The sequence below is a fragment of the Thamnophis elegans genome, chromosome 12 (genome assembly GCF_009769535.1).
Source record: "Thamnophis elegans isolate rThaEle1 chromosome 12, rThaEle1.pri, whole genome shotgun sequence".
Classification (NCBI taxonomy): Eukaryota; Metazoa; Chordata; class Lepidosauria; order Squamata; family Colubridae; genus Thamnophis; species Thamnophis elegans.
The window spans coordinates 1,999,745-2,014,654 of record NC_045552.1 but is presented as its reverse complement, the minus strand read 5'-3'; the positions used below and the strand labels follow the sequence as shown (position 1 = coordinate 2,014,654).

At 50.1% G+C, this 14,910-nt stretch overlaps 1 protein-coding gene across 1 annotated transcript; it reads left to right on the top strand.

Moving 5' to 3' along the window:
- Positions 1-5,815: 5,815 nt before the first annotated feature.
- On the top strand, positions 5,816-14,436 carry QPCTL (glutaminyl-peptide cyclotransferase like). The gene is made up of 7 exons (XM_032227353.1): positions 5,816-6,061; positions 7,858-8,004; positions 8,608-8,895; positions 9,538-9,690; positions 10,501-10,600; positions 11,720-11,836; positions 13,209-14,436. Exons 1-7 carry the CDS (start codon positions 5,831-5,833, stop codon positions 13,352-13,354), a joined length of 1,182 nt encoding a protein of 393 aa, XP_032083244.1. The 5' UTR covers positions 5,816-5,830; the 3' UTR covers positions 13,355-14,436.
- The last annotated feature ends 474 nt before the right edge of the window (positions 14,437-14,910 follow it).

Sequence of the window (14,910 nt, the reverse complement as noted above, 5' to 3'; positions counted from 1 at the left end):
CTACCGCAGTGCTCTGTGGCTCTCAACTCCCCCCCCCCATATCTATCATCTATCTATCTATCTATCTATCTATCATCTATCTATCTATCTATCTATCTATCTATCTATCTATCTATCATCTATCTATCTCTATCTAATCTATCTATATCTATCTATCTTTATCTAATCTATCTATCATCAATCTTTCTCTATCTAATCTCTCTCTCTATCTATCTATCTATCTAATCTATCTATCTAATCTATCTATTTCTATCTAGTCTATCTCTATCTAAACTAACTATCTATCTATCTATATCTATCTAATTTATCTATCTCTATCTAATCTATCTATCTTATCTATCTATCTATCTATCTATCTATCTATCTATCTATCATCTATCATCTACCTACATACCTACCTACCCACCTACCTACCCTATCTATCATATCCTCTCTCCTCTCTTCATCTCTCTTTCTCTCGCATCTATCTATCTATCTATCTATCTATCTATCTATCTATCTATCTATCTATCTATCTATCTATCTATCTATCTATCTATCTATCTATCATCTATCTATCTCCAGGAGGCTAAAACTCTTACTTTTCTAGCTAAAACGAAGTCCATCAGCGACATTTCTTCCTTACTTGAATTATGACCCAATTGGCTTGGGGGGGGGGGACTAGCAAAGAGACAGGGGGGGGGGTCTTCCCAACCAAACCACTTCCTCGTGAACTGTACAAAAAAAGCATGCAAAACAAGTCGAACGTGGCCAATATTTTCCCTGGGAAATGCCGATATGGACTCAGCTGGTGTGAAAGCCAGCCGGTCAGGTTGGGCAGCTTCAACCCCCCTTCTCCCCCCCCCCCCCAACTTGCCGATCAAGTCACAGGATTGTCTTCCGACCTTGCTAAAAACCTTGTAGATCCAAGGGCCCGTAAAACCTTGTTTGTTTCCCTTCGTTGGCCTCTTGTGTGGAGATCTTCACAACCTGGTGTAAACTAGTAGTTGTGGAGAGGCCCAGCGGTTTAGAACCTGCTGGGCTGGCCTTCCCCTCCCATCCTGGTTTTTTTTTCCTTCAGTCCCTTCCTCGTGGTTTCCTCGCCTTCAGAAACTCACTGTGTTGTCTTAGGGCTTCCTCCAGATCTAAAGGGGGTTTGGCTTGCCCTGAGTTCTTCACCATGAGAATGGGGGCTGGGCTGCTTCTTGGTGGCCATCCAAAGGGCTACTAACCCCCCCCCCCAATTCAGTATTTGTCAACCCTCCAAACGTTGTAGGTCCTCCAACTTTTCCCACGGCCAAGGAAAAGTCCGAGGACGGTGGGAAGGCAGGTTCTCCACCCCACAGGAAGACCCCGTGGCCCCTACTCATCTGGTGGATCCTTGGATGGGATCCCACGGAGCTATGCGTTAGGCTGGACAGTCAACAGCCCACCTTAGAAGACAGTGGCGCACCTTCTCCACCTTGGATGAGCCGAGGTGGCGCAGTGGTTAGGGTGCAGCACTGCGGGCCACTTCAGCTGACTGCTATCCGCAGTTCTGCTGTTCAAATCTCACTGGCTCAAGGTTGACTCAGCCTTCCATCCTTTCCGAGGTGGGTGAAATGAGGACCCAGACTGTGGGGGCGATATGCTGACTCTGTAAACCGCTTAGAGAGGGCTGAAAGCCCTATGAAGCGGTATATAAGTCTAACTGCTATTGCTATTGCTATCCTTAGTAGGGCCCCCATCCAAAGCCCAAGTTGAGTTGAGCATCATGTCAAGGGATCTGAGTTTGGTTCCAACTTAAATCGGTCCCCCTCTCCAGCTACCTCTTCCACCCTCTTCTAAGGCCTTGTTCCTCCTAAAATATTTCTTTAGCTCGGGATTTCCCCCCACCCACGGTTTGGATGCTTACCCCTACTAGGGTCTATTTTGACCCACCACTCTCCTTCGTCCATGGAGGAAGAGGATGGCCAGTGGAAAGCAGGTTGATATTGAAAGCACTACGTTTTGGGGGGGTGAAAAAGATTATGGTAGTGTTTTTCAACGATAGCCGTTTTAAGATGGGCGGACTTCAACTCCCAGAATCCCCCCAGCCCTCCTAAAATTCTGGGAGTTGAAGTCCACCCATCTTAAAATTACTCTTCTGTTCCACTGGAGTATAATTTCCCTGCCTCCTTTCTCTTTTTTAGCCTCTCTTTATTTACATGGGCTGCAACAACATAACAACCTACCACAACTTTTAACATGGGCTAGCAACAAGGAGTTTTCCTTCATGCACATTTTCGCCGGTAGGGATTCTCGCAAGCCACATTCTGGACCTGGGAATCCGGTCTGTTTCTCAGCCCCTTTCCTTTCCCCTGCGCACCACAATCCTCACACCTCGACTTGTACACCTCTTCCCCCCCCCCCGATTGTTTGATTATTTCTAACTATTTAATCTTCTCTCCAGCAACCCTTACCCTAAACGAGAGGATTTGCGTTCTTTTCCCCTTGGATCAGATGTTGATTTGCAGTGATTTGACGCCAACCTGCTGCTTCCTTGACGCTGGCCGATTGGCACCACTCAGGGGCGGGAGGTGTGTGTGTGTGTGTGTGTATTTGTCTGTTCAGAGCAGGACACTTTTGCTACTTATTCACACTGGTATTTATAAGCTTGTTTGTCTGTATACGTGTGTGGCATTTTCAAACGAATGTCGAGTGGAGAAATACGAATAAAAACCGGAAAGGAACGAAGTAGGCTTGTTTCTCATTTCTGGAGGGATCGCAGAAGAGCAGAGTTGGGAGGGACCTTGGAGGTCTTCTAGTCCATCCCCCTTGCTCAAGGAGGAGACCCTATAACTGGGATGGCATGCGGGATGGCATGCGTGTCGCATGGAATGGAATGGAATTTTATTATTTGTATGCCGCCCTTCTCCGGGAGGACTCAGGGCGGCGAACAATTCAAGGGGGAAAAAGGGGAACATAAAAAGACAAAATACAAGTAATAAAAGTAGACAACAGTCGCACAACCATACATGTTGAGAGGGGAGGGAACTCATCACCCCCAGGCCTGCCAGCAAAGCCAGGTTTTGACGGCTTTTCGGAAGGCCTGGAGAGAGGTGAGGGTCCGAATCCCTGCGGGGAGTTCATTCCAGATGCAGTGCCAACTCTCCTGCCACGCCATCCATCACTCATTGCTCTTCCGAGTTCCAGCACCCTGGCCAGCTGGTCTTTGCGCATGGGAGCATCGGAAGACCAGGTGAGCGCCGCACATGTACACACCGGAAACTGGAAGCTCAGCTTCCCGGCAGGTGCGTGCACGCTGGGAAACTGCTCTTCCGGTTTCCAGCACTCCCGCACATGTGCTCCAGGGAGCGGCCCTTCTGGCTTTCGGTGCCCCCATGCGCATGCTCCTGTTTCGGCACCTGGTGCCAAAAAGCTTTGTCAACCCTGCCCTATAACATTCCAGACAAGTGGCAGTCCAATCTCCTCTTAAAAACCGGGCGAGCACCGACGTGGTTTTTGAGTTCGGACAACTGATCTGCAAATAGCAATAGTTGAATTTTGGTTTGCACATTACATGAACGTGGCTTGTGGGAAACTTTGGGAAAGCATCTAAGATGATAAGTCTCAAAGGTGCTTTTTCTTTCTTTCTTCTCTTTCTTTCTTTCTTTCTTTTCTTCTTCTTTCTTTCTTTCTTTCTTCTTTTCTTTTTCTTTCTTTCTTTCTTCTTTTCTTCTCTTTCTTTCTTCTTTCTTTCTTTCTTTCTTCTCTTTCTTCCTCTTCTTCCTTCCTTCCTTCCTTCCCTTCCTTTCCTTCTTCTTTCTTCTTCTTTCCTCTCTCTGTCTCTCTCTCCTCCCTCCCTCCCTCCCTCCCTTTCTTTCAAGAGGCAACTGGACATTCTGGTAGACAGTTCAGTTGCCCCTTGGGAAAAAAAAGAGGGGGGAGTAGCACTTTTCGGACAAACCCATAACCGGGATGGCTGAATGGCCATAGACCTCTAAGGCCAGTGTTTTCTCAACCTTAGCAACTTGAAGATGTCTGGACTTCAACTCCCAGAATTCCCCAGCCAGCGAATGCTGGCTGGGGAATTCTGGGAGTTGAACTCCAGACATCTTCAAGTTGCCAAGGTTGAGAAACACTGCTCTAAGCTGATAGAGACCACAACTAAACTAGGTATGCCAAGAGGTTGCACTTCACCCAGGAACCCTCCAATTTTTATACCCAGAAAACTCACGTATTCGCAGAAGCTGGATTGCAACACGATTAACTACTGCAACGGTTTAGGTTGTAATTGTGGATGTAACATATGGGGGGAAAAATGTGTCGCTTCCATGTTTACACAACACAGGTGTTACATAACGCAGGGACGGTTTTTTCACGCTCTTTGTAACGGAAAGAAAAGAATTAGGCTGGACCACAGTCATTCCCAAAAAGAAAGATAAATTCTCGGTTTTCGCAGCAGAGGATTTATAAAAATTCTATCTTGTGCTTGCTGAAATTCAAATAACTCATTTCTATTATTATTATTATACAATTGTATCACAGCGGCCAGTTGTTTCGCCGGATTTGGCATTGGTTACTAGTCGGGCCCCACCCAGGGGCCTAGGACGTCGTAACGTATTTTCGTAATATGCGTGCAGATCCAAGCAGTGCGGCTTTTTGCATTTGACTGATGGGGATTTTGTCAATTTTTAACTGTTTTAAATGTAATTCCAGTGCTTTTGGAATAGCACCCAGTGTGCCAATTACCACTGGAATTACCACTGCTGGTTTGTGCCATAGTCGTTGAATTTCGATTTTTAAGTCCTGGTATTTGTGATTTTTTCATGTTCCTTCTCGGTGACCCTGCTATCACCTGGTATTGCAATATCTATGATTGTAACCTTGTTTTTCTCAACCAGTGTGATGTCTGGTGTATTATGCGTATTATTATTATTATTATTATTAGGTTCATCTTTGGTGAGATTCACAGTCTTTGGGGCTGGTTGGTAGCTCAACAGCTCGAGTCCTAACCAAGGACCTAGGAACTGTTAAGGTAACATCGGAGGATAGAAGCTGTTCCAAGTAGGGAGATTTTTTGTAGAATCAGAATGTCCAAGTCTGATAAATTTAAATTTTCCAAATAGCGAGGTAGCCCTTCGGGTATTACTCCAAGGGCTCCAATTACAATTGGGACAACACAAGATTTCTTTTTCCACAGTCGCTCAACCTCAATTTGCAAGCCTCAGTATTTTGTGATTTTTTCTTGCTGTTTATCAGCATTATAATACATTATAATAATGTATTGTTATTAATTAGTATTGTTGTTGTTATTGATCACTGGATTTGGCACTTTTACCCATTGTTCAAGTCCTTCCCAACGACCTGGGATGGGCAGATGTGGATGGATGGTGGTGTTAGAGGGATGAGCACAGGATGTGAGCTCTTTCCAGCAAAGCTGCCTTTCGCAATTGACTGACAGTGAATGTATCAATGACAATTTTTGGGGGGGGGGGTTTCAAATGCTGCTCCAACTCTTTTGATTGCACTCTCTGTATTCCCTCCCTCTCTCCTCTCCTTCCTTCCTTCCTTCCTTCCTTCCTCCTCTCCCTTCCTCTCCTTCCCTCCACTTTCTTCCTTTCCTTCTTCCCTCCTCCCTCCCTCCGCCGATGGGACCTGTAGTCGTGTCAAGAAAGAGCAACCCCCCCCCCCTAGAGTTCCAGGCGCCTCCTTCCCCCGCCCGTCTCTGCCCACGTGTCCTTAACCAGGAAGAGGGCGGTCCCCAGAGGCACGCCCCTTCCCCTCCGCCGCCTCGGATTGGCCCAGCCCGCGGGGGGGCGTGGTCAGATGAGCCCTTCCAGGGTCCCCCTCCTTCCCTCCCTCCCTCCCTCCAAGGGGGCTTCGGGCCATGCGGAGAGGGGCGCGCAGGAACCGGGCGGGCGGGGGGCTGCCCGATGGCCGCGGGGCGGGGGAGATCGGGGGTCTCTCGGCGGCCCCCAAGCGGCGCCCGATCCTGCGCTTCCTCCGGAGCTGGGCGCTCCCGCTGGGGATGCTGGTGGCGGCCAGCGCCGCGCTGGGACTCTTCCTCCTCCGGAGCAAGGAGCCGGCAGGCGGGCACCGGGCAGAGCCGGGCAGCCAGGTAAGCGAGGCGGGCAAGGTTGGGGGTCCCGGCGCAGCTGAAGGCCACCGGCGCTGGGGGAGGGGGACTCTGGGCGCCTGGCACCCAGCAGCGCCTTGGGACCCCATCTCCCATAAGGCGCTGCCAGGTAGAGCAAGGCCGGCTCCGGGTCTGCAGGGAGAGAGGACAAATGGGACTGGCAAGCCAGGATCGGGTCTCAACTGCTGGGCTCCGGGATGCCAAGTTGCGCTGCCCAGCCTGGCATCGCGGCTGCTTTGCCCCCAGGTGGGGGACCCCGGGGGGGGGGGGGAGAAGCACCAGCGGGGCAGCCGAACTGTGGTCGCTTCTTCTTCCTCTGCCCAGGAAAAGCATCGCCCCGAAGACCCTCCCAGCCCCGATTCTCAGCTGCCCGGGGATAGTTAGAACAGTGTTTCCCAACCTTGGCAACTTGAAGATGTCCGGATTTCAACTCCCAGAATTCCCCAGCCAGCGAATGCTGGCTGGGGGATTCTGGGAGTTGAAGTCCGGACATCTTCAAGTTGCCAAGGTTGAGAAACACTGTCCTAACCACTGCTGGGGGATTCTGGGAGTTGAAGTCCGGACATCTTCAAGTTGCCAAGGTTGAGAAACACTGTCCTAACCACTGCTGGGGAATTCTGGGAGTTGAAGTCCGGACATCTTCAAGTTGCCAAGGTTGAGAAACACTGAGTTAGAAGAGGGATCCTCGTTAGAAGAGCCGGGAGACCCCTGGGCGGAGGGTGGGGGGCAGATTAACCCAACCAACAGCCCAAGGATGGGGCCCAGGACCCTCCATCGATCGCTCTGCCCACAAGGCATTAAGATGCACGTTGGTCCAAACCTCCGTCTTTCATGGCACCAAAGGCTTTAATCGACAAGGCAGATTAAAGTCAAACAGGGACCCTTGCAAAGAAAAAAGCAATGGAAAATCAAATGGGCCAATGATAGAATGAAGGGGGGGGGGGCCTGATAGCTTTCAAGTTTACTAGCTGGGGAATTCTGGGAGTTGAAGTCCACCCATCTTACAGTTCATTAGCATACTGGCTGGGGAATTCTGGGAGTTGAAGTCCATGTTTTCCTGTACAATAACATACTGGCTGGGGAATTCTGGGAGTTGAAGTCCACCCACCTTACAGTTCATTAGCATACTGCCTGGGGAATTCTGGGAGTTGAAGTCCATATGTTTTCCAGTACAATAACATACTGGCTGGGGAATTCTGGGAGTTGATGTCCACCCATCTTACAGTTCATCAATAGCAATAGCAGATTTTTATATACCGCTTCATAGGGCTTTCAGCCCTCTCTAAGCGGTTTACAGAGTCAGCATATTGCCCCCAACAACAATCCGGGTCCTCATTTTACCCACCTCGGAAGGATGGAAGGCTGAGTCAACCCTGAGCCGGTGAGATTTGAACCGCTGAACTGCTGATCTAGCAGTCAGCCTGCAGTGCTGCATTTAACCACTGCGCCACCTTGGCATTAGCATACTGCCTGGGGAATTCTGGGAGTTGAAGTCCATATGTTTTCCAGTACAATAACATACTGCCTGGGGAATTCTGGGAGTTGAAGCCCACCCATCCATCTTAGTTCATTAGCATACTGGCTAGGGAATTCTGGGAGTTGAAATCCATATGTTTTCCAGTAGAATAACATACTGGCTGGGGGATTCTGGGAGTTGAAGTCCCCCCCTCTTGCAGTTGCCAAGGTTTCCTTTGGAGGGATACAAAGCCCCCCCCCCCATCTGCTCTGAAATATTTCCATCAGCGATGAATAAAGAACCAATCTTCTCCTCCCAACAGCTGATCCATAAACCCCGAGGTTTGTCCAGCAGCCAGTTAAAACACCTGACCGCCCAGCTGGATTTGCAACGCCTCTGGAAGACTTACCTGCAGCCCATGCTGGTGGAGAGGTATCCCGGCAGCCAGGGCAACCTCAGGATCCGGCAGGTGAGTTGGTACCCGCTGAGATTTTGGCATCCAGAAAGCTTGATGGAGAAAATGCTGTCCCAGGAAAATAACATTTCTATTAGCTTGAGAAGCTTCCAGCAAGCTTGGATGGCATTTAAGCTTACACTAAATTTATATACAGTCCTCGACTTACAACAGTTCATTTAGTGACCCGAGTGACGACAGCACTGAAAAAAAGGGACTTATGACTGCGTTTCACACTTACGACCGTTCCGCTTCCCAAGATCACATGATCACAATTCAGACCCTTGGCCACCGACTCATATTTATGATGGTTGCAATGTCCCAGGATCACGGGTTCCCCTTTTGTGACCTTCCGACGTCAATGGGGAAGTCAGATTCACTCAACAACCGTGCTATTAATGTAAGAACGGTTGTGATTCATTTAACAACCGTGCTATTCAAGAAAGGTCATAAAATGGGGTCAAAGCTCACTGAATAACTATCTGGCTTTACCAGCCTAAATTCTGGGCTCAGTTGTGATCGTAAACCGAAGGCTGCTTGCATTAGTGGAGAGGACTAGAAACTTGAACAAGTGATTAGGCTGGTCTTCATGCTGAGTTTTTCTGGATTTCTCTTCAGTTCATTGTGGAACGGTTGAAAGTCCTGAAGGCTTCTTGGCACGTGGAATTAGATGCTTTCGAGGACCGCACCCCGCATGGCACAGTCAGCTTTGCCAACGTGGTAGCCACGCTTGACACCGCGGCCACCTGGCGCCTGGTCTTCGCCTGCCACTACGACTCCAAATACTTCCCCCGAGACAGACACGGACGGGTTTTTGTGGGCGCCACCGATTCGGCCGTGCCCTGCGCCATCCTGCTGGAGCTGGTCACGGCGCTGGACAACCGGCTCCTGAAGGCCAAAGAGCAGGTGAGGAGGGAGTAGAGACTAATGGTTAGAGCTGGCAGTGCACCGTCGTCATCCTTCCTGCCTGTTTGGGTTGAGATGCTTTTCAATGCGGAAATAAATGCATTTATTTTTCCCCCCCCGAAGTATTGGAAAGGAAACATTTAAAGCATCCTGTTTTAAATTTGCGTGTAAAGAAAAGGAATTTTGGAATTGGGCAAGATGGATTTGGCCAAGGAATGGATAGCAGTGGCTGAGAAAACCACCTGGAAAATACTTTCCACGGATATTAGGAATATAAGCAGTGGGTTGAGAGGAATAAATCCCCCCAACGTGGCAACTTTTAAGACCTGTGGGTTTCAATTCCAGAATTCCCCAGCCAGCTATGACCTGGGTGGGATGACATCATCAAGCGGACGACATCATTGAGACTTCAACCAGTTCCTTTAAGTACAGGGGTGTTCAACCTTAGCAGCTTTAAGACTTGTGGACTTCAACTCCCAGAATTCCTCAGCCAGCAGAGCTGGCTGAGGAATTCTGGGAGTTGAAGTCCATAAGTCTTAAAGTTGCCAACATTGAGAAACACTGGCTTAGATGGCTGTGATCCCTTTTGTGATTTTGTGGCTACCACACATAACCTAACCCCTCTCTTCTTTGTGGTTTCAGGCTTCGAAAATAACCCTCCAGCTGCTCTTCTTCGATGGGGAAGAAGCTTTCCGCGAGTGGAGTGAGACAGATTCCCTCTATGGGTCCCGTCACCTGGCTGAACACATGGGCAGGACACCCCATCACCTGGGTATCACTCACCTCCAGGCGATAGTGAGTCTCTCTCTCTCTCTCCCTCTCTCTCTGGGAGCGGAGAATTCCGATATAAGTCAGAGGGGGAAGTTGTGATGATGTCATCCTGCACAGGTGACATCATGGGGGTTTGGGCCACTTCTCTCCAGTGCAATCTGGTTGGCATGCAGACTGGGGAATTCTGGGAGTTGAAGTCTGCTCACCTTCAAAGCATTCTATGGGGGAATTCTGGGAGTTGAAATCCGCCCGTCTTAAAGGATGCTGACTGGGGAATTCTGGGAGTTGAAGTCTGCTCACCTTCAAAGCATTCTATGGGGGAATTCTGGGAGTTGAAATCCGCCCGTCTTAAAGGATGCTGACTGGGGAATTCTGGGAGTTGAAGTCTGCTCACCTTCAAAGCATTCTATGGGGGAATTCTGGGAGTTGAAATCCACCCGTCTTAAAGGATGCTGACTGGGGAATTCTGGGAGTTGACGTCCACCTCCCTTAAAGCAAGCTTTCTGGGGAATTCTGGGAATTGAAATCCAGCCAGCTTAAAGCATTCTCCTGGGGAATTCTGGGAGTTGAAGTCTGCTCACCTTAAAACGTTCTACTGAGAATTCAGGGAGTTGGGAGTCCACCATCTTGAAGCAGGCTTTCTGGGGAATTCTGGGAATTGGAGTCGGCCCATCTTTAAAAGCACACTGGCTGAGGAAGTCCAAAGCTTGAAATCCATCCATCATTAACGATGAGGAATTCTGGGAGTTGAAGACCACCATCTTAACCATTGCCGAGGTTGAGAAACCCCGCGCTAAAGAAAACCACCTTCTTCTGTATTGCTTTCCCTTGCAGTCTCTCTTCGTTTTGCTGGATCTGCTAGGCGCCCCCCAGCCCTCCTTCCAGAATCACTTCCTCGCAACGTCCGGTTGGTTCGAGCGGCTGATCAGCATCGGTAAGAAGATCCAGGAACGGTTAGAAGCGGTTGAACAGGCGCTTCCTGATTCCTGTGCGGTTACCAGGCTAGGAAGCCCCAGGAAATGAAATTGGCAACAGAGGGAAGACGCCAGGAACTCAACCATGCATCTACCTCAGTGGCAGGCAGTCCTCGACCTACAACCGGTCCTTGCATTTATAGCAGTAGACTTAGACTTACAACCGTCCCAGCCTCTCCATGGCCCCTCATGGGGGTCAGAATTTGGATGCTTGGCATTATAGCTGCAGGGATCCCAGGGTCACCTGATGGCCATTTGCAATCAGCAAAGTCAGTGTGTGTGTGGGGGGGGGGGGGAGTCAGATTTGCTCAACGACCACACAATTCAGTTAACGGTAACAGCAATTCATTTAAAAACGGGTCTATTTATCCACACAAATTAAAGGGAAATAAAACTCATATGTCAAATCCACATAATCTATATATATAAAAGCCAAGTACTACTCATCACGAAATCTCCAAAATCGTAAAGCCTACAAACTTGAAATTGGGCACGTACGTTCCTCTTGGCTTCTAGGTGCTTGCTAAGAAAGGATTTTTCAAAACGACCATCAGATCATTAGTATTTCTTATATAGTAATTAACATGCTCTGACGCTAAGGAGTTCTACTCCCCCTCCCCACCTGAAAAGAACTCTGTTCCAACTGCCAGTTGCCTCACATTCCGTCACCTCAGTTCAAACTGACAAGACATTCCACTCCTTCACTCAGGAGTGGTCTGGGGCTCCTTACAGTACTTAAATGTCGGTACCTCATCAAAATGTCACGCCTTCCACCTACGGAACGGCTTCGGGACTCAAGGCGGTGGGAGTGATGTTCCCTTATGTGTTTCAATCACCGACCATCACTGAGCCAATGGATTGAACCGGCTAAAGAGTCACCAAAAAAGCAGGCACGATTCCCTTAAAAACCCCTTCGCTTTGCAATTTGGGTCTTGATTGTGATTGTAAGTAGACTGTGCTGAAATGTGCAGGCCTGCAGTCCTGGCTCTATGGCCAGAATATCCCCCCCTATAGACAAGCAGACATGGGTGCAAGGAGAGCCCCCTCCCCATGGCTAATCGCTGCTTTGCATTCTGCAGAAAAACGGCTGCACCGTCTCGGGCTGCTCCGCTCCCACCCGCAAGAACAGCTGTATTTCCACAGAGAGTCGTCCTACGGCTCGGTCGAAGATGACCACGCACCCTTCCTCAGGAAAGGTACGTTCCTCCCCCCCAGGGGTGGGTTCCAGCCGGTACGGCCCTTCCAGGATTATCCGGGAGCTGCGGCCACCATACCAGTACGGTAGCTCCTTTGGCCCACCTGCCTGCCCGCGTTGCTAACCTGTTTGTGAAGCAACCGGGACAATTGCGCCTGTGCGACCTCTGCTGAGCAGCTGGGTGTTTCAGAGTGGGGGCGTGTGCATGCGACCTCTAGGCTGGAATACTGCAATGTGCTCTACATGGGGCTGCCCTTGAAGAGCATCCGGCGACTTCAGTTGGTACAGAACGCGGCCGCGCGAGTGATTGTGGGTGCACCGCGGTTCACCCACATAACACCTATCCTCCGCGAGCTGCGCTGGCTACCTGTCGATCTCCGGATGCGCTTCAAGGTGCTATTAGTCACTCATAAAGCCCTGCATGGTAGTGGATCTGGATACTTGAGAGACCGCCTCCTGCCAATCACCTCCCTGCGACCAATTAGATCACACAGATTGGGCCTCCTCCGTATTCCATCAGCCAGCCAGTGCCGGCTGGCAACTACAAGGAGGAGGGCCTTCTCAGTAGTAGCCCCGACCCTTTGGAACGAGCTCCCCGTAGAGATTCGTACCCTCACCACCGTCCAGGCCTTCCGCACAGCCCTCAAGAACTGGCTAGCCCGTCAGGCCTGGGGACAAGGATAGCCGCCCCTCCCGAATGATGAATGTATGTTGCTTATTACTTTTATTATATGTGTCTATGTTACTGTTTGTACTTCCCCTCCCTGATTTTATGTGAGCCGCCCTGAGTCCCCTCAGGGAAAAGGGCGGCCTACAAATGTTAATAAAATCTAAATCTAAATCATGCGTGTGCCCAACAAGTATGCCCGGCCCTGTGCGCAGTGTTATCGGTTGTGACGGGAGCTGGAACCCACCACTAGTTTCCCCCCTCCCCTTTTGACACTCCCCTCCCACCCCACCCCGTTCTCCCATCCCCGGCCTCTTTCTCTGGTCTCCTCCTTTGGCAATATTTTAATTTATTTTATTCAAAATCCGAGGGTGGGGGGAATTACGAAGGCAAAACAAAATAGCAGTTAGCAATAGCAGTTAGACTTATATACCGCTTCATAGGGCTTTCAGCCCTCTCTAAGCGGTTTACAGAGTCAGCATATTGCCCCCAACAACAATCTGGGTCCTCATTTTACCCACCTCGGAAGGATGGAAGGCTGAGTCAACCCTGAGCCGGTGAGATTTGAACCGCCGAACTGCAGAACTGCAGTCAGCAGAGGTAGCCTGCAGTACTGCACTCTAACCACTGCGCCACCTCGGCTCTTTCAAAACTAGACAAAACCGTGTGTGTTGATGTGTTTGTGTTTTTTGTGTATTTGTGACAGGCGTTCCGGTCCTCCACCTCATCGCCACCCCGTTCCCCAGGGTCTGGCACACGCTGGAGGACACCGAAGCCAACCTGGACCGCCCGACCGTTGAGAACTTGAGTAAAATCCTGGCTACCTTCCTGGCGGAATATCTGGGCCTCTAAGGCGGACGGAGGCCCTTCCCATCTTCCAAGGCCTCCGCGGTTCTACCCGGCGTGGATGCGATGATAACGATGGTTTTGCGGGAGGGGGTGGCCGTGGCCCAAGAGCCAGAGAGGCTCGCCATGCTGTGGATAATGGGACAGGAGATGGGTGGGGTCTTCTTGACGCTCTGGAGGAGGAGCCACCACGAAGGCGGTGGGATGCGCGGCTGTCTCCCGCTGGTGGGAACCGCCCATGACAACACGGTTGAGCGAGAAGATCCAGGATTGGCTCTGTCCTGCCACTGGGATGGTCGGGGGCGTCTTAGAAGAGCGAAGATTCGAGTAGGGGTGGGCTTCTTTCGCTCTTCGGAAGAGCCGTTGGGCACAGCCAAAGTTGGCCGCCTGCTCAGTCCAGATTTTCCACCGAAACCAAGCACGGCTTGAAGTACTCGGCGGAAAGGCCCAGTGCTTGATCCCCTGGAGTGGACAAGGGGTCCTAAGACTCCTATCCCCCCCCCCCTTATTTTTTTCTTCTGAGAAAAGTGGGGCTTTTAAAAAAAAAATTAAAATCCGGACTTTTATTTATCTCAGGAAATCACTGGGTGGCGCACGCTCCTCTTTCAAAATTGAAAGCATCCTTGAATGCGGCGATTTATAAACACAGAGGGGACAGGATGCTGCTTCTGTGCATTTCCGGTTGGCCACGCCTTGCAAGTAAAAAGCTAGCACATCAGGGACTTTTGGACCTTAGCCTAGGGGTGTCCAACCTTGGATTCAGCTGAGGCATTCTGGGGTTTCAATTCCACATCATTTTAAAAGTTGCCAAGGTTTGCGCACCCCTTGCCTCGGTCCTTCTCTTGCCGTGCAAACTTTGTCGTTATTTAGACAAAAGTATTTGTGTGTTTTTCCAAGCAACATTCCTCCTCTCCTGTCACCTGCTGTGGTATAACTTTGTTTTTCCACTGTGGGGCTTTAAGGACGCATTCCTGCCTTTTCTTCCTGTCGTTTCGGGGGTTGATTTAAGCCCCCCCCCCCGGATTTCATTTTGGGGGTGGAGGGTGGTCAAAAAACCCTTTCCAATAAAAGTTGTCTCTTTTCTTTTTTGTGGCTGTCCAAATTTCCTAAGCCCCTCGGGGATGATTTGGCGAGGGAAATGGAACTAAATCAACGCGCTGCAATTTGCTGGAATTCCGATATTTGGGGAAATCAAGGCTGAATGGGACTTGAAGAAAGCAAATTTTTAAAAAAATAGACGTGTAAAGGAGAATGTCATAGGACTGGGATGGAGAAACTATGGAAGAGACATATTTGCCGGCCCGGCAGCTGAACTTCCGGTTGGCCCATGGGCATGTTTTTCGGCTTCAGGAAAGCTTCCGGACCCTCAGGAGGGAATGCCCCCTCCCCCGTGTGGTGGTCACTGACGCATATGCATAAAAGCTTAACCATCCCTGTCAAATGGACTCGGGGGTGGGCCCCACAAGCGTCAAACCAATGGACACGCATGCAGCTCAACTCACACGGGGGGGGGGCAGGCCGGCACACACAGCTGACCGTGCGCAAGTTGACCAGCGTGTGCA

Coding starts and splice junctions, on each gene's coding strand:
- QPCTL (XM_032227353.1), top strand. CDS start 5,831: ATGCGGAGAGGGGCGCGCAGGAACCGGGCGGGCGGGGGGCTGCCCGAT. Junction 6,062..7,857: donor GGGCAGAGCCGGGCAGCCAG/GTAAGCGAGGCG, acceptor TCCTCCCAACAG/CTGATCCATAAACCCCGAGG. Junction 10,601..11,719: donor CGAGCGGCTGATCAGCATCG/GTAAGAAGATCC, acceptor TGCATTCTGCAG/AAAAACGGCTGCACCGTCTC.